This window comes from Carassius gibelio, chromosome A3 (assembly GCF_023724105.1).
Source record: "Carassius gibelio isolate Cgi1373 ecotype wild population from Czech Republic chromosome A3, carGib1.2-hapl.c, whole genome shotgun sequence".
In the NCBI taxonomy this organism is placed as follows: domain Eukaryota; kingdom Metazoa; phylum Chordata; class Actinopteri; order Cypriniformes; family Cyprinidae; genus Carassius; species Carassius gibelio.
Window position 1 is genome coordinate 11,523,242 of NC_068373.1, and position 19,549 is coordinate 11,542,790.

Sequence of the window (19,549 nt, forward strand, 5' to 3'; positions counted from 1 at the left end):
GCCTGTGGCATGATGTATTGCTATCAAACGTTAATTTAATATTACTTGAGAGGCCAAACACTGTGAGTGCTGTAATGGCACATTCAGTATAATATAATATAATATAATATAATATAATATAATATAATATAATATAATAAATCTAAAAATTAAAAAGTTAACCCAATGTTTTGAATGGTGTGACTGATAATGCATCTAACGGAAAATAATGGAATAGTTCTTTAAATGTGTATATTGAGGCATAACTAACAGATTTGAGAATGAACTCTCTTTCCAGACAGAAGCTGTCAATCCACCTGTCACAACACCTGTCACCTCACCTCAATCTGCAGGCACAATGGCTCAACCTACTGGTCATTTGTAGTAATACACTCATTTGAGCATTAGAACATTCAAAGACTAAAAAGATCGATCCTGTTTTAGACGTTACATTGACATCATTTTCACTTCTTAACAACATAATAATAATAACAACAACAACAATAACAATAATGAGACAGAGACAGAGATGGAGGAAACAGAGCATGGTTCAGTGCTTACTAGACCCAAAGCAAGACTTGGACGGTATGGTTCTTGTTTGGTTTATCTGTGTATGAAATGTACTACATATTTATATACTATAGCTATATACTATTTATTGTTAAATTTATGTACATTTCAACATCAAATCAGTATCAGCAGCTTTTTCAATTAGTTAATGCTGCCCTCGTGTGGAGCACAAACAGAAAGACTGTAAATAAAGAAAGCAATTTGTAAAAGAATCATGTCTACTACAAATGATGAGATTTGATTCAGAAATCCAAAATTTGTCAAAGATGAAAAAAAAAATTATTAATGTTATTCTATTTCATTCTGTTCTATTTTAAGTTGAAATAGCCTACTTTAAAGGAATACAGTTGTTAATCCAAAAATTTAATTAGCTGAAAATATACTTGCCTTCAAGTCAACCAATATGTAGATGAATCTGTTCATTAGAACAGATTTGGAAAAATTTGGCCATCTATTAATATTTTGTAAAGTACCATTATAATGATATTTTTTATACATTGCATAAAACAGGTAATTGGAACTTTTTCTTTCTAACAATTTTGAGCTTATACCTCACAGTTATTTTTTCAGAATTTTGAGTTTATATCTTGTTTTTGAATTATACCATCATAATAACACTTCCTCCAGTGATAAAGTCCATCCCCTGTTGTAGATTACTTACATTACTTGTGGATTATTGTGATGTTTTTCAGCGGTTTAAACTCTTATTCTGATGGCACCCATTCGCAGCAGAGGATCCATTGGTGAGTAAGTGATGTAAGCTACATTTTTGCAAATTTGTTGTGAAAAAAAAAAAAACCTTCTGGATGTTCCCCTCCAGGAACACAAGCTGCATTGAAACGCTATGGGAATGAGTTTGCAAACACCTGCCTAAAGCTCAAATACCTGCCTAAAGCTCAGCTAGGGTGAGAGAAACAGAAGAGCCCGGAGTGGCTCACATATCGAGGTCATGGAAACTGACAAACGTAAGGGGCATGGACCAACCAGCAGCATTGCAGATGTCCTGCATACACACACCTGCCAAAAAGGCCTTCTTCACAGGGGTGCTCTGTGGATGTATGCATCCAGTGATCACATTGGACACATAGTTAAGCTTCTGCTGGTCTGGCTCTCAGAAGGGAGGGGGACAGAAGGCCTGGAGTACAACAGCATGGGAAGCAGACACACTAACAAGGAAGCTAAATGACTGCAGCCACTAGCGCATCTCCTGACATCAGGAGAGTAAGGTTTACCTGAACAGCACACATAAGTTGAGTACATTTTCATTTTTGGGTGAAGTAATCCTTTATAACGTGATATTTATAATTGCTGCAAGTTAAATCATCACTGTTCAGATAACCAGACAATAGTTTATTGAGTTACTGATCATGGCATGATTAATGAATCAATGTGTCAGGCAACCTGAGTTATATAAAGTTCTCAATGCAGTGAAGCAACAGACCTTCAAAAAAACTATGCACATCCTAAAAGCACATCTATCCTCCCACGCTGTCAGTGGGTAAACATGAAGCCAGACATTCCCAACAGCCCTGTCTCTCTGTGTCTGGAGATGAACATTCCACAGAGGGAGACCTAGAAAGAGGAGATGAAATCACAGCAACAGGAGGGGGTCCCAGTGTTTCCCATTCATTAAATAAACTGTGGTGCCCTGTCACAATCTAATCTGTCCAGCCAGAGTTTCATAATAAACCGAAAGTATGTTTATACATCTCATTATAATATAAAAGGTCTATAACACTATTTTGCGCAATTGCTTTGGCAAAGCATCTAGTAAAACCGAAGCACAATATGGCTTATCCCCTTATCAAGCCTGTCAGTGTTTCAAAGGGAAGTGCACTTGGTTCTCACGCTCAGCTCATGATCCAGGGAGTGGCTCTGTTCACAGTGAATGTAGTGAACTCCTTTACTGTATGTGCTGTGAGTTTAGAGCACATGTGGAAACGCAACAGGCACCAGTTAACGCTTTGTGAGCTTAAGCCCCTGCCCCTTTAATCACTAGCATGGAAGTGCCCTTTTGGTTTGATCCGAGGTGCCCTGTCCCTGAACCATGATTTATGATCACGAATTCTACCGAGAATATAATTCTATTTTAAATTATAATAATATTTTACAATATTACTTTTTTAAAGCATTTTTAATCAAACAAATGCAGCCTTGGTGAGCATTAAAGACTTCTTTCTTTTTTCATATTTTTAAAATCTTACTGACCCCAAACTTTTGAATGGCAGTGTGTATATATACACAGAATTTTATTCATATTTTATTTCTTCCATCTGGGACAGGAGGTTCAGCAGGCCGAGGGAACAGGTGTTCACTTCTCCTTTCTTTAACCTTGGTACTGGTGTCTGCTCCAGGCGCCTGAATGACAGATCTCAGGGGTTAAAAAAGCAAGATCAGCCAGCAGTTGCTGTTCATAGCAAAACAAGACATAAGGTGTTTATCTTTAATAATTCCCTTGATCTCATGAAACTCAAAGAAAGAATGAGGTCTGTCTGATGAAACTCACAACAAATAACTAAGCAGGGGATAATGGATACAGAATTAATTTTGTTGTTTTGTTGATCATTAGCTGATAATTAACTCAGAGGGGTGTACTATTTAAAGTTCTCCCATCTTAGACTAATCAGGGGGAATGTTTGAGAAACTGGTTTAAATGTTAACATGTTAACATGCTAAAACCTTCATGTGTCCGAGGCCTTTGGCTTGTGAATTAAGCTTTCTGTCCTTGTATGGAGAGTGATGACGAGATGGACCACAACTGCTGATGCAGTTGGGGAGCGTTGAGGGGGGTATAAAACCTCTCAAAGGTTATTCTCATTCCTATTCCCCATCTCACACCCTTCTAGAAGCTCATCATCTTGGAAGAATGGCTCCTAAAAAAGCTGAACCAAAAAAGGAGGCAGCAAAACCAGCGCCTCCTCCTGAACCAGAGAAACCCAAGGAGCCTCAATTTGACCCCAAAAGCATTAAGGTATGTGTATTGTCTGTGTTGCTATTTTACTAACAGCTAAGTGTTAGACTATGGTGAATAGACCCAGGATAAACCAACTTCTTCCCGAAGTTCGGAAAAAAACAAACAAAAAACAAAACAAAATTTTTTTTAACCGAAAAACCTTAGTGGATTATTTAAAAGAACACTGATCTTATTTCAAAACATTTGGTTTTATTTCGGCACACATTTAGAGGACAGTTTTAGTCTTAATTTGTTCATTAGCAGATTTAATCAATCTCAGAACTTTTTTATTGATTGTTATTCATTACTGCACTAGTATTGTTAAAAAGCTTTAAATGGAAGCTTATTTCAACCAAGAAAAAAAAAAAAACCTTAAAATAAAGTGTTACCTAAAGTTTCTATCTCCAATGTTTCTTTTCTTTTTTTTTTTCTTTTTTTTTTGATGAAGTCAAAATCTCTTTTTATTCCAATTTTTTTTTAAACACCCGATCACATACATACATAATTCTGAAAGAAAAAGTTGTGAGACATAAACTCAGAGTTCAGAGAAAAAGTCTGAATTGTAAGTTTGTAACTTGCTAAGGCCATCTATAAACTCGAAATTCTGAGAAAAAAAATCTGAATTGTGAGACATAAACTCACAACTGCAAAAAATAAATAAATAGCAATTACACGTTTTATATTTTTATTCTGTGGCAGAAACAAGCTTCAGTAAGACTAAGAAATCCCACCTTCAGGCCATGTTGAGTTAAAAACATTGGAATATTGACTGGTAATATTTAGGCTTTCCTTGTTTTCAAGGTTCAAATCAATCAAAAATGGTTAAAATGTTTCACACAAACTGTAGGCTTTAAAATTCCATTCTCAACTGAGTGCCTATGTAAAGACATAACTGTTTATTCATATTGATATGACACCACATATGCAGCTTTAATTAACCTGATGGTCAGAGATAGGGTCTGGACGATGGAAGCTGGTCTGAGGTCAGTAGAAGAGCCTCAGTGTGGTCATATGGCCTTTCACGCAGGTGTCTGCAAGCTTCCACATTACAGCTTAGCATTCCTCTTCTCTTGTATGAGTGAGTCTCTCTCTCTCCTGTGGACAATAAAGATGAGGTTTCACTGTATTCCCTCTGGTCCTAGAACAGACCTCAGTTATTCTTAGTCTCCATGAGTGAGAAGCAGCTGACTTTTGTTGAATGACCCCAGAAAGCTTCTTCAGAGAACTAAAAAAAATCTGTATTTCCATTATGATTTCTCATTGTTATATATTAATATTGTTTGGATGTTATCCAGTCAATCTGCTTATGAAAGTTTCCTAAAAACTTTTCCCACCCAGGTTGAGTTTACAGCGGATCAGATTGAAGGTAACCATTTGCAAAACCAAGCAGAGTTCCTAAACTGAACATATTTCAGCACTTTATTCACACCTCTTCCTCATTAAATACTATGTGTCAATATCCTGTCCACACAGAATTTAAAGAGGCCTTCATGCTCTTCGACAGAACCACATCTGGTGAAATGAAGATCACTTATGCCCAGTGTGGTGATGTCATGAGGGCGTTGGGGCAGAATCCTACAAATGCAGAGGTGCTCAAAGTACTTGGCAAACCCAAACCTGAGGGTGAGAGGAATAAACTGTGTCTGAGCCTGAATCATTGTACGAAAACGTTTTTAATGTTTTTCTAATATCCTTTTTTTTCTTTTTTCTAGAAATGAAAACCAAGCTGATTGACTTTGAGACTTTTCTGCCTATGTTCCAACACGTGTCCAGGTCCAAAGATCAAGGCACTTTTGAGGACTTTGTTGAGGGACTGCGAGTGTTTGACAAAGAAGGAAACGGCACTGTAATGGGTGCCGAACTTCGCCATGTACTTGCAACGCTGGGTAAATACAAAACACGGCGACACAACCACCCTATGATACAGTATTACTAACAAACCCAATGAGCGCTTTGTTAAATTAAGGAGAGATTTAATGGAACATAAGCAGCTTGAAGAAATCTGTGATTAACTCCTGGATTTACATATTTATCTTGAGATTAACGCCGCCATAAACAAGCACACGTCTTGCCTGCAGGTGAGAAAATGACAGAATCAGAGGTAGAACAGCTCATGGCAGGACAGGAAGATGGAAACGGCTGCGTCAACTATGAAGGTCTGATCATTTTCTAAATTTGAAAAGTTAAAGCTATGTACTCTATGTATTATTCTATAATCTTGTCCTTTTGTCCTTTATTCCCACAGCGTTTGTTAAACACATCATGGATGGATAAACGAAAGAGCTCAGATCAGGTGATTATGAGTTTTTAAATGCAATTATGTTTGATACTGTTTTCAATGAGGATACAGGTGGAGAAAGGACTTTGTAATATGATTTGTAATATGATTTTCTCTCTTAGGCAATACTGTCTTCTGCAGTTATCAACAGTCCTTAAGCCCAGCTCTATGTTCTCTATTGCCCTTGAACTAGTTTTCCTGTACAGTATAAGATTCTGTCTTTGCTATTCTTTTTGCAACATTAGGCTAAACTAAGCAAATCCTCTGAAAGGTATATGTTGATATTGAATGCATTCACTTCCAAATATATCAGGGTAATGAACTGCTTGTAACATGACCCACATACACGGATGTCAATGATTTGTTTCGTGTCAGTGCACATCCACAAGGTTTAAAACTCACTGTCAGTCGGAATAAAAAAATAAATAAACATCAAAATTAAAACTGACCTTACCTCAGCTTCCTCAGTTAAAGCTGCATCTTCTTATCAAGACACAGCTGCAGCCAGAAAACCCTGAGTGTGAACATGTTACATGTGTAAAACATTTATGTGGCTTATATTCTTTGACATTTCTTAGATTCTAAGTGTTTACATCATAAATGTGATGTGATATAGATGGAGTAAACCAAAATATAACACACCTATGTGACCTGTGTGTGATAGCTCAGATCTTTGTTTCTTCTTGAAGAGGTTAATTTTGAGACAGTAAATAGCTAACTGTACATTTTCCCACTTTATGCCACATTAGTACCTAATTACATATTTTTATATTGATGATTTCAAACAATTTTATAATTTGACCCATATATTATCCTATAAACCACTAAGAAAAAAAGTTGTCCATTACAATGAATAAAATAATTGTCCTATATCAACAAAACATTTTCACTGTAAGGGACAAGAAGTTGTTTTCACTGCAGTCAATGAGTGTCACCAGTTCTGTTTATATAAAACAATTGGTCACGTGTGTGATAATAGAGACATGAATTTAGAGTCCGCTTCAGTTCCCCCAAAAAGCAGTCGCATATACAGTGTGGCCATTGAATTCCAAGATTGTCCAATCAGAATCAGGGAGCACCAGAGAGGCTAGGTGAATAAAATGATCCACAATTGGGTACATTACAGACAGCTCATTCTCATGGATTAGTGAGCAACATGTGTGGGTCTACAGCTGGCAAGTGTTAATTTACAGACCACAACAGCTCTCCATTCAGAGGCTATTGTATTTTCCCTGTGTGTCCTTGTGGCTCATGGTAACGGAGATGCTGTCATTTGTCTCCCTTATTGTTAGGCTGTGGGACGCAAGCATCTCCTTTGATTTTTCAACACAATGACTCATAAATAGCATATTAGCTTCAGCTGTGTCCTGACCCACAGGACTGAGAATTACTGAGGCAGAGCAGGTTATTGTGTTTCTCACTGACACATGGAGCGGTAAGACGCACAAAGATACACACAATCAGCGAGGGATTCTTCTCCGCTGCATCCTAAACTGCTAGATTACTGTGACGTTTTTCACACTAAATATATAGAGCCAGAAATAAACTGCTACTTCCTGTCTTGTTGCCAAGAAAATCATGTTCAGTTCACCAAAAACAAGAGCATAACTGAAAAATTAACTACTGTAGTTTTGTCTTACCAATTTATCTTGTTCTTGTTGTGTTATGGTAGAGACAGGAGTTAGTTGTCAGTGTTTTTATTTCAGTGAATATTTTTCAGGATTTATTTTGTACTGCCCTGGAAAGAAGCATGCATTTTCGAGCGTTTTGAGCTAAGTGAAGCTAAAAATGGCAAGAGGTAACAAATGTATTTTATAAAATGTTATTATGTATTTTCATTCCTAACTAAACCAATGTGCATTCATTAATATTAATAATTAATTATTAATAATTAGCTCAGTCCTGAGGAAGATCAGACAACCAGTCACATAGACAGGGCTGAAACGCCATCTAATGGCCAAAAGTGTATTGGACCCAGTGTAGGAAATAATATTATATCAGCATTTGAAACATTAAAGATTGATATATAAACATATATTGAAATGAAGAGAGGTTTCAAAATCCAGCACAGGAAGACAAGTCAGGGCAACATCTATTATCAGGTCATTAGCTGTCCTCTCATAGACCAAATGTAAAAGATGCCTGCTCATTCAGATGTGAGTTAGTTCCTGAGCAACTCCCACCTACGCCCAACATCAACCAGGCACTCTGTTTGCTTTCAGAAGACCATCTCACATACCTGAAGAACAGACGGATATTGATAGCATCAACAGAGTCACTCTTTTTCATACAAGATAACTTGCTTAGCAACAGGAAGGAGGGGAATTTGCATTTGGGATCTTTTGCTATAAAACAGCAGCAGGTTGTGCAGCAGTGAAACAGAGGAGCACAAGGAAAAAAGATTGAGATTGACAGGGCCTTTTATCAATCATTTGGTTTGGACACCTTTACATTACATTAAAAGTGTTAACTATTGTTATTTTAGTATCATTAATATACTTTATTTGTGTTAACATTTTGAATGGTATTGTTTACACTTTAATTTAAGAAAGATTTTTTTTTTTTTTTTTGGTAACTTTGAATGTTTACATTTTTTTATGTCTACATAGTTCTATAAATTTTATGTATTAATTTCTTTTGGGAGGGGGGTTATTTTTTATTTTAGCTCTCTCAAAAAAAAAGCATGAGAAATCATGCTTTGACAACTAACTGAAATTGTATTATTATTATTAGTAGTAGTTGTAGTTGTAGTATTTTTTTTTTTACAATTTTATTTTATTTGTTAATGCATATTTTATTCTAAGTAACTCTTTTTAAAAATGGTTTTATTTTTCGTAAACTATAATAATACTGTTCAGCAGCAAGTTTTACACAAAATATTATATTATGGGAGGGATTTTCAAACTGAGATCTGGGAACTTTCAGAGGCTTTCTAAGTTCGTTTTTCTCACACAGTATAAACAGCGCGATCCCGATTCTAGCATTCGGTTAGTTGTGTATGAATATCATACAAATGACAGTTTTATATACAGTACAGGGCACAGGGCTCACCCTGACATCATTCTTGCTCTTGCTCTCTAGCGCCATCCTCCCTCTGCAGGACGCTGAAGGAACTGGAAGGGTTTGTTCACTGGCTGACTGCTGCAGTTAGACAAATTACTCCGTGTGCCACAGAGGTAAGTCAAACCGGTTTACAAACTCAGAGACTTAATTTAACAGCGATTTATTATTAATCAAGCTATGAGCTATGCTCCTAAGCCTTACCACGGTTTTTACCTCTGCGAACAGTGTTTTTATTGGTCCTTGGATGTTAGTGGAACCGACTATTGGGTGTGTGACTGACATAATGGGCCTGATTTTCTTTATAGATTCATCTAAAATAGAAACAAAATATCATGTAATTTCACTGAGACTGCATCGATAAGAAAAACTGCACATAAATCGTACTTAAGCATCTACCGAGAGTTATTTTCGTGGATGCACAATATGTATAATAATCATTTATTTTCATTTAAAGAACATCCCATTCCATTACTTTTGTATTTTTCATGACATGCAGGGATGTCATGAAATATCGAGGCAGATGCAGGCAATGCTTCACGTGCACGCGGTTTGCCAGTGTGGAAAAGCCTAGAAGTATTGAGACTGATGGAGCATAACGTGGTGTTAAGTCACCCCCCCCCCCCCCCCCCCCCCCCTTCCATTTCTGTTATGGGCATAACGAATGACAAATCGATAATCGGGTATTTTGTGGCTTTGCACGTGGACCTGATCCGTAAGCGATAAACGGACTGATCGCTGATCCTCCGGTGTAAGGAGATTTACGAGATTACGTTTTGCTCTCGGTTGAAAATGGTGCTGATGTTGCATGTGTGTTTTTTGTTGTTGTTGTTGCCATGATTACACAAAACGCTTTAGGTTCTCATTATCTGTAGATTCAGCGTGAGTTTAAGGCTCACGCCTTTTTGAAAGAAGACTCTTTTCTTTTTTCCTGTGTTCAGTTTGAAGATGCTGACCTTTGTAACACCACATGGCGCTTTTGTCTGGGCGGCTCTGCAAATAAAACAGGCTATTGAATGAAAAAACATTTTCTAATGTGATATTGCACAAAAAGACTTTCATTAGCTTAAAGGGAAATAGAAGAAACAAGCCTGAGTCGTAATATTAACAGGTTTCCCTGCATTTTTATTGCTATAGTTTATATGTAATCTGATCGTTAAACTAGGCTACATAAATCTCGCTGGGGTTTTTTCTCCGTTTTTTTTTTTTTTTGTACGAGAATACTAGATGTTCACGATGTTTAATTCTGCATTTTCAAGGCTGCGGACACACCTTGCTCCCCTCCCCTCCCTCTTTCTCTCTCTCTCTCTCTCTCCCTCTCTCTCTCATCACTGCTATTGCTCGGCCACACTGTCATCATCCTCGCCCATTGTTCGCTTCGTAAGTACAAATTCTTTTTGAACATATACATTCTAAATTCGAAAATCTTGACTGTAACGGAACGTAACGGTGGACCTGCACGTCTGCATCTCCCTCACGCCCATCTCTGCCGAACATGCCGCCTGCCTTCAGCCCAACGGCACTGGCGCCTTTGTATCGCTTATCTATGTAGTCTTTCATTTTTCTAATATTTAAAGATCACGAAATTAAATTTGCGGTTGGTATTTCAGCATGGCTTTATCGCAGTGAGCGTTGTGGATCTTTCTGTTGGAGAAGTTCGTTTCATCGATATGGAACGGTTGGTGTTCTGTAATATGTGTTTGTCAGTGCCTTGCTGTGCATATAATAAACCCATATATCTGGACTTATTTTACTTAACACCTTATTTTGAGGCAATGTTATTAGATTTTAGAAAAATGTGAATTGTCCTTATGGGAGGGTAATAATTATATGGTGAACAGAGTGCAAATATCAAATATCTTAACAAAAAAAAAAAAAAAAAATCAGAACTCAATTTAATGCTCCTCAGATCGTAGATGCCGTCTGCTATCTGTAAAATAAAAGGCCAAAAAGTTAATTAAAAGTCTTGGCGGAGGGGATGCTTTTGCAAACATAAAATATGAATGCATAATCTGCATGCATATTTCCCCTGAATAAGACTTATTTTAAAGGAGTATTATTCTAACAGTAGATCTCACTGTCAGACAGAACCAGAGTGCTTTCCGTCCAGTTATGCCTAGCATAATCCAATTAACCATGGCAATTAAGGAGACCGGGGCATCGGACTGGGGGTAAAACCAGTACTGATTACCAGGGCCCCAAAGGAAGAGAGGGCCCTTGAAAAGTCTGGAATATATATTTTCAAGGGGGGGACTGCATAGGGCCCAGGATCTTGTGCATCGCCCCTGAAGGAGACCAATGGAACATTAGGTAAATCTGATTCCATTTAGACACCATGCAATGAAGTGTGTTCCTCTTGTCAGATAACAGCCTGTTACTTGCTTCAGTTTCTCACTGTTAGTCACTGTTAAACTGCATTTCTCTTGACATTTAGAAAAAATATAAAGACTGCAATCATAATTTAGCTTAGTTCATTTATTAAAAAGTCATGTTGAATAGTAATTTAATCAATATTGTCAATGAATTACATTACAGTATGAAGTAATAGTCTCACATGTTTCAGACCATATGTTGTCAGAGGGTCTCCACAAGGGGGATGTGTGCAATTTAATTTCATTAGAAGAACCATTGTCGCCCAATCATATCTCAGGAATGTTTGGGGATACAATAGATACATCAAATCAGATTCAACAAGTCTTGAAGACAGTGAGACAGTGTCTCTCTGGTCTGGTAGGCCAGATCCCATGCAGTGTGCACTGCGGTCCTGAACTCCCTGATGCACCATGGCAACAGATGACTAACTTCCTGTGTGCAGCGGCTGGAGATCACAAAAAGCTGAGTTCATGTTGTTTTACATCTTATATCCTCTATACTGAAGCCAGCGGTATAGTTTATGATGGCTGTGCCTCACAGCTATCTGCATCTGCACACATTCTGTGGTGGATGTATATCACCAGACATTTTCCTCTTCATATTTATTTTCATATGCTAAGTGCTGTTATCAGCAGAAACTTCATCTGGCAGCATGACCATTATTTCATGTGAGCTGCATAAACATGTTGACTGCTCTGCCAGTAGGTTCAGATTCAGTTCAGTTGAGGTGTGATCTGAACTCTTGTGGTGTCTGGACTGGGGGTCTCGGTCTAGGGGTCTAGATCTGGGTTAGATCAACTAAACAAACAATGGAACATGATTTTATTTAAATCTGCTAAATCATGTGAGGCTTCACCTTCATGATTACAAACCTATATGATTTCTGTCTTCTGTGGAGCTCAAAAGGTACATCTCTGAAGAATATCTCTGTCCCTTTGTTAAATATACAGTGAATTCTGAATGAACTGAAGCTCCAAAATGACCAAAAATAAAAACATCATGGCTTGGACACTATCCTCCAGATGTTCTGAAGTCATACAATAGCTCTGTTATGATTTTCTGAAATTGTAACTAAAACAAAGATTATTGGAGTATGTTTTACAAGCAAATACTATTCAACAAAATGTAATTTTGAAGCCATTCCTTCTTTTTTATATAACATACCAACTTTTAATTATTTATAAATTAGTCATTTTTCATGGAAAGTCTCTGCCCTAGCTCACCTTGATGCTTTCATGGAACAGTGATGTCCAAATTGTGAACAAATCATTGTTGAAAATTCAAAGAATCAATTGATTTGCTCAAGAATCAGACCATTCTAGTTCTCAGTAACTCAGTGATCCATTTGGCAAATGCAGGCATCGCCCTCAGTGATCTTGCTGAGCCAGTGTTGGAGCTCTGCTGGGACAGACAGAGAGAGAGAATAAAGAGATGGACTGAAGGGTGGAGACACGAGATGGAGATGCACACTTCTGAAGTGATGCTGCAATCTGCACTGCTAGCAGGGATGGACAAAACTAGGTCAGAGGCGGAGAGGCACACAACTGTGCACAGAAAGGGAAGCTAGCAGTCTTGCCCACCCTTTAACAACAACCAAAGCGCACACACAATTATTACCTTTCTACAAACTGTAAAAAATAGCCAACAATTTCATGCTGAGCTGCTCATAGGAAGTGTTTTCATTTGAGTGAACTTGATTTGGGTGCTGCATTATTGCAGAGGCATTCCAGAACCATCTCCTGGGCGCTTCGATTAAACTGTGCATAGAGCACTTATGTAATTGGTCTTTCTGAAAAACTCTGAGAGAGACCCATAAATTTAGTGCAGAGAAATGCTGAGCTGGAGAGGACCGTCCGGTTAATTAAACCCTCAGAGCAGCTAAGGTATGAGTGTCTCTCTGGGCTGTTAAATGGGACAGATGATAAACCAGCTAGTTTATTTTAGTCACAAAGAAATGACCACCCCAACATGGAACTGAGTTCAGAGTGAGCCAGCATAGTAGGTGGATTAAGCTCAGATATGCCCTGTTCAAGGAAGAGCTACCATCTCTAGACCAGAGTCTAGACAATCATAGTTCATCTGCCTCCAGTCTGTTAACCTGGACGTGACAGATATTTCGATGTAGGGCCAACAGATTCCTCAAGATATTCTGAACAACACATTACCAAACATTAACATAACCAGGGTAATTAAAAGTCAGCATTAAATGCAGTTTGCAACCAAATTTACTTCCATAATGTATATGCAACCAATAAGCCAATAATTATTTTCATGTTATGGCCAATAACCAGTATATTATGACCAATATTACATTTCTATATAATTTTGTCTACATAAATAAAAAAATAACAAGTTAGTTTTACACAACATGTACAAGATCAATTCATTTTTAATTACATGTAAAATTTTTAGCTATGTATTATAATGTTTTTAAAGATTAACTTTAAAGACATAATCCACCCTAAAATTAAAATTCTGTCATAATCTACTCATCCCCAAAAAGATATTTTGAAGTACACGGGGAACCAACCAGCCTATTAAGTTTGATTGTATGGACCAAAAAAATCAAGATCATTAGTGCTTGAAATGCTAGTACACTTAATGGATTTTGAACCTTCTGAGACACCAACCACTAGGGGTGGGAGAAAATATTGATTCTCTGATGCATCGTGTCTGCAATAGATTCTGGGCTTGGTTTTTTCCCGCGAATGGCACGTGTGTTTAGTAGACTAGAGACAATCTCAGTGGGCTTGCACAGAATTTGCAGGAAACTCATGACTGACAGACTTTCACGTGCACTTTGCGTTTGTTGTCCTGAAACTCAATCGCGGCTGTGGTTAAAGGCACTTGCATCTCTGAATATTTTTATGATACGAAATTGACGTAAACGCACTCAGTTATGTTTTCAGAACTGGGCAAAACATCTGCTGTGTCGAAATAGATTTTTTACATTAGTGTGATTGCAGCATATTAAAGCTGCCACTGTCTATTATGTAATAATCAGTAATAATCAAACAGCAGGAAATGCTGAGGAAAAAAGAAAAACCCATAAATATGATTGGCTGTAAACTTTTGAATGCTTAAAGCACTCATAGATACTGAAAGTACTTTTTGTCTATCACTTGTAATTGTCTTTTTTCCATTTATTACTTTATATTTGCTTATATGTTTTGAAGCTATTTTGAATTTACAATTATTTAAAAAAGTGCATTAAAATTATACAACTGCTTGTATAATTCTCATAAAAATATACATTATAAATTTTACATAAAATGCATATCTGCAGTAACATTTAAAACTGAGGATGCGACGCATTGTGATGCATCGGGATAAGGAATTCAGTTGAATTTTTGACATGATGATTGTAATCGAAATATTGAAACCAGTGAAGATTCACACCCCTACTAACCAAGTGAAAAGTGAATTTATTGTGAAAGGAGGGTGTTTGTATCGGAATTCACCATATTGACTTACTGTTCTAGTTACCGTAGAAGCAAGAAATGCGGCATTATGGGTACACATATTTTACTCACCAGGTTTTCTGCTGCTTATTGTTTGGCTCATATTTATTGAAGATGACCACTCCATTGAATTCTCCTCTTATCGTATCAACTGGGTTCTGTCGACATCTACATAAGTACTGACGTACTTATAAGCCCTAATTACAGAAAGAGCCATATATGAGGTAACGTGAGGTTATAGATCGCCATGTCATCACGTCGTGGCTCACACCCCCCCACCTCCTGGTACCTGGTGTGCAGGGTTTGACAGATGGTCATTTTTCCAACTGAATAAGCAAAAGTCAGGTCAATTTTGCAGAAAAATGGATGATCTACACCACACTAGGACTACTGACAGGTTACATAGCGTCACATTTAACACGCATCACTGGATCAGTGTCATTCCATATTGAAAATTCGATCGCATCTAATTATAAGTGAACACAACAGTGATAAACTTGACCAAACATTTACAGCTTTAAAAGAAAAAAAATTCTTATTTGATTTGAAAGGGCACAAACAAAAGGCCCTGACAAAAGGTTTCATTCATATCAAAGCATACAGTATTCTGTTTAAGAATTGGCTGTTAGGCAGTAAGAGACCGAATGACAGCCATGTAGTGACCAAACACTATTTAGTTTTTACATGCTATAAGGTGCGGATTTATCTAAAATAGTGTTAATAATGAAAAAATTGATTACATCATATGATTTGAATAATATTGATTATTCCACCAATGTGGAAAAACAGTATGGATTAAATAATGGTGGGATGGTCTTCAGAAAAAAAGGCTGAAAAAGATTTTATGCTAGTAAAATTTTGGCAAATATGTTGATCATTTCATTCTTCAAAAGTGCCTCTTGCCTATATGCCCTATATGACCTGGATGTTGCATGAAAGGAGACATGGTGATAGAAATATGAGATGGACAGAAACATTATACTTAAATGCATTTGCATTCTCTTGTAAAACTTTTGTTTACTCACAAAACTATTGCATTCCCATATCTACATAATTAAGCTCATTGGTATATTAATATGGTGGTGGTGGCAAGGGACCCTCTTTACCAAGCGTTACCTGGGTAATGCTGAAGCTGATGTTTCACTTCAAAGAAAGCAATGCCATTGATTCAATGCATTGAACAGTGCTGATGCCAGTCAAGGAAAATCACACTAAACACTGAAAGGATGCTATGACAAATATATCGCTTTCATCTTAATCGATGGCAAACAATTTTTTTTTCATGGATATACAACTGGACCTGAAGAAGGACAGACGCAGGTAATCAGTGAGTGTGTTATTGTCTGTTTAGTGCAAATCTACTGAATGTAAAAATCACAATGGCACACAGTCTTCCAGAATATTCAGTTTCGGTCCAGAATAAAAAAACAAAAATGACTCTTACATTTTTGTCATGATGTTAGCTTATTAAACTTTCGATGCACATGCTTTAATGGTGTCCACGCCATATCATAATCATTACCATGATTATGAGATACCAACTTGTAAAAGGCATCATGTCCTTGCACAACTCGGAATCACAACAAACTTGTAAACTGGGAATTTTCTGAGAGCTAAAACTTGTACCACCTGATCACCTCAGATTCATTAGGTGATATGTTTTGGCATTGATAGTGCGATGGTGTGAACAGTTCCAAGTAGAACATCAAGTGTTGTCATCTCGAAATCACAGTAATTACGACATGGCGTGAATGCAGCTTAAGTGTAAAACAAGAAGGGCACAGCCTATAAAAGTTACCATCTCGGTTGTGGCAGTTGCTTGTCGTATTCTGTGGTTTCTTGTCAGTATCACGATATTACAATATTGCAGTTATCGCGGCAGCCCTACGTTTGCGTTTCCCTAAGAAACTTTTTTTTTTTCTTTGTGAGAGAACATTTAAATATTATTGTTCCTTCCATCTATATTTTTTCATCACCATATACCTTTAAGGGTTCTATAAACAATTAGATTAGAGCATACCAAATGGGAAAGGTCATCAAACGGTCAGCAAATATGCCGTGTCAGACTAATGACGATTACGTGGATACATGTCAGTTGGCCATGCACAACCTCAAGAAGCCTTTCATATCTGCTGTGCTGCAGGATTATTTAGCTCAGTGTGCTCAGGCAAACTAACATGTGATCTGATGAGAGAGGACAGGGCTGTGTGGAGTGAAAATACCCACGATGCCCCAGTCCTTTAGATGTGGTGGCAGCCTGTTGCACTGTTGCAGCAAAATCAGTGAGAGTCCCTCTAAAAATGTTCTGTATCATACCATCATACAGTTGCATGCTCTGTCTGTGTGTGTCTGTCACTCTTTCTTTTCTCTCACTTGTGAGGTAAAGTCAAAGTGCTCTCTTTGTCTGTCTTCCTCCCTCTCTTTTTCTCATTTGCTGAATTCTTTTCTCCTGTGTGTTTCGTCTTTGTTGTTTCTCTCTCCATTCCACCTACTCACTCTTGTCCTTTCAGCTCAGAAACCCTCTCACATTCCCTCTCTGTCTCTCTCTGTTTCTTTCTCATCACTCGTTCTCCATTGCAGGGCTCAGCGATGAGGCTTATTTTTGTCTTTTAAAAAAAAAAATATGATTGATCTGGGCCAGTAATTCAGTAATTCTTTTACTGCCTACATTTTCACTAGTGCCACAAATTATGCATTTTAATTAGCAATGTGTATAAAATATTTCATAAAAAACTAAATTTTCATTAGGAATTTTTCATTCATTTTTTATACTAACAAAAATAAACTAATAACTAATGTAATGTAATAAATAATAATAATATATATAATACACATTGCTAATATCAATGCATACTTGGAATAATAGTAGCAAACTTGCAATAATAGTAGGACATTTTACAACTACTGTACAAATGTATCTCCATGACAGTCATAAATTCATACACACGTAAGGATAATATACAGTGTAAAACATTACTGATTGATGTATAATTTTCAACCCATTCATATTTCCAAATAGGAAAACTAACAATTATTTTGAAAATTTGATAATCTCTTAATTATCTTTTCAGTTAATATGATAAAAAAGCATCATCATTATTCCTGGATTTTGATGAAAAAAGCAATAGAAATGCATTAGATTTTTTTTTTTTTTTTACAGTTAAGTTAGATTCTTGATGATGCTAGGACTGGCATAATGGCTAAAAAAATACAAGTAAAATGCTTAAAAAACATTCTCAAAAGCCAAGGTAATTTAAATTCAAAATGACTGAAGGTTTAACACAAGTAGAATATTAACTATGAATGTTCTGTAAAAACAATGAACAGCAGCTTTCAGCCTGTCACCACGATGCATTATGAAATTTCATACATACAGAAGTAGTTCTTTACAGGTTTTTATTTGATTTCTGCTTTTCCATGTAAACATGAATGAGTTTGACTACGTTCAAGTCTTATGCAGGGTCTGATACATGAAAAAGCATTCTACAAACACGATGCTCAAATTGCTCAAGTTTGACTCCTATCTTCCTGCATTTTTTTCCTATTCCATTGACCGCGTCGCATCTTTGTCAACACAAAAGGGCATTCTGTGTGAATGGCTCCTAGTGATATATTCTCCTTATGGTTCTTCACAAAGCCGGTCACACTTGATTGGATCATTCTTTTCTCTTTACTGTTAACGGTTTACTGTTAATATTTGGTAAAATTTTCTTTTTTCAAAGTCATGATTCCTCAATTTATATATAAAAAAAAAAAAAAAACATGGCAAATGTGGCCAGAAATGTGGCAAAACATTTGATTTAATAGATCAAATCAGAAAAATTCCCCAGCCCAAAGTAAATCTCAATACGCTATTATAAACCAAATAATTAAGTTTACAAGGCATAAAAACAAATGCAAATAACATTTAAATGTAAATGTGCAGTACAGTCCAAATAAAGCAAGTGACATTTGTGTCAAAGGACACAAAACACCCAGACACTGGCCTCAGACTAGCATGCCATCCTTATTATTGAGGTGTTCTGTTACATTAGTGTACCACACACCTCTTTCCTTTTCAGCCCCCACCCCCTTCATCTTTCTCTCAGTCTCCATTTCCCTTTCACCCTCTTTTTTGCTCTCTCATTCTCTTGTGCTTTCTGAGGTAATGTGTCCTGAATATTGATGAGGTGAGAGTTGCCCGTCCCTCGCTGCTGGCCAACTCACATTACAATTCTCCATCTCACCCCTGCCCACTTCAGTCAGGGCTACCCCTTAGCCATATCGGCCACATGTTGCTCTGCGTTGTCTTTCAAGAGCCCTTCGCATTTCCAAGTCTACCCTTCATAAATCCAGCATTGCCCTTTCTGCTCCGTGCCAAGCCCTTAACCATGAAAAGACAAGAGAGACATCCATCGTCAGGCAGAAAGGAGTAGGCTTCTTAAAGGGGCACTGACATTCTAACTGCACTGCCAAGGAGGGATGACAATCTTTCTGGTCAAGTGCACCAGCTGCTGTTGTAAATCTGACTTCCAGCCAGAGGCCAAACGGCATGAACACAAAACACAAATTCAAAAGATAATGCTTTTTTAAATAAAAGAAAAAAAAAAACTACATGACATTGAACTGTTTACTCTCTTACAAATTTCTGGTTATTTATTGTGCATGCTATTGCGCAGAAAGGAAAGGATAGTCTTTGCAGTCATTTGTATGTAATGTCTTGCTCTGCTTACAGACTGGTTGATGTCATCAATCCCTCTTATTCTTGAGCCCCATCTGGTGCCTGCTTCCACAATCCAGGCAGTTGCCTATGGACAAGATCAAGTGAAATTGACATGCCTCCCCTGTCCATGCATTCAAAGGCTTCTAGCAAACATGGAATCACACGCCAAGTAA

The 19,549-nt window shown here is 37.2% G+C and overlaps 2 protein-coding genes across 7 annotated transcripts in view; both read left to right on the forward strand.

Annotated features, from left to right (window-relative positions):
* The first annotated feature begins 3,275 nt into the window (after positions 1-3,275).
* On the forward strand, positions 3,276-6,222 carry myl4 (myosin, light chain 4, alkali; atrial, embryonic). The gene is made up of 7 exons (XM_052538860.1): positions 3,276-3,520; positions 4,841-4,868; positions 4,976-5,125; positions 5,215-5,388; positions 5,581-5,658; positions 5,748-5,795; positions 5,903-6,222. The coding sequence occupies exons 1-6, from the start codon at positions 3,314-3,316 to the stop codon at positions 5,774-5,776; spliced, it is 666 nt and encodes a 221-aa protein (XP_052394820.1). The 5' UTR covers positions 3,276-3,313; the 3' UTR covers positions 5,777-5,795; positions 5,903-6,222.
* Positions 6,223-8,866: 2,644 nt separating this feature from the next.
* maptb (microtubule-associated protein tau b) overlaps positions 8,867-19,549 on the forward strand; it is a 33,306-nt gene continuing 22,623 nt past the window's right edge. For 3 of the 6 annotated variants that reach the window (XM_052543606.1, XM_052543643.1, XM_052543653.1), the window contains exon 1: positions 8,867-8,956. The gene's annotated coding sequence lies outside the window, so the exon portion shown is untranslated. Of the gene's footprint in view, positions 8,957-9,509; positions 9,592-10,107; positions 10,221-15,968; positions 15,995-19,549 lie in introns of those variants that run through there. The other 3 variants (XM_052543626.1, XM_052543617.1, XM_052543634.1) reach the window with 3 other exon arrangements.

Excerpts from the sequence above, each read along its gene's own strand:
- myl4 (XM_052538860.1), top strand. The coding sequence starts at position 3,314 with ATGCAGTTGGGGAGCGTTGAGGGGGGTATAAAACCTCTCAAAGGTTAT. Across the intron at positions 5,126-5,214 it reads TGGCAAACCCAAACCTGAGG|AAATGAAAACCAAGCTGATT; the intron begins GTGAGAGGAATA and ends TCTTTTTTCTAG. Across the intron at positions 5,659-5,747 it reads CGGCTGCGTCAACTATGAAG|CGTTTGTTAAACACATCATG; the intron begins GTCTGATCATTT and ends TTATTCCCACAG.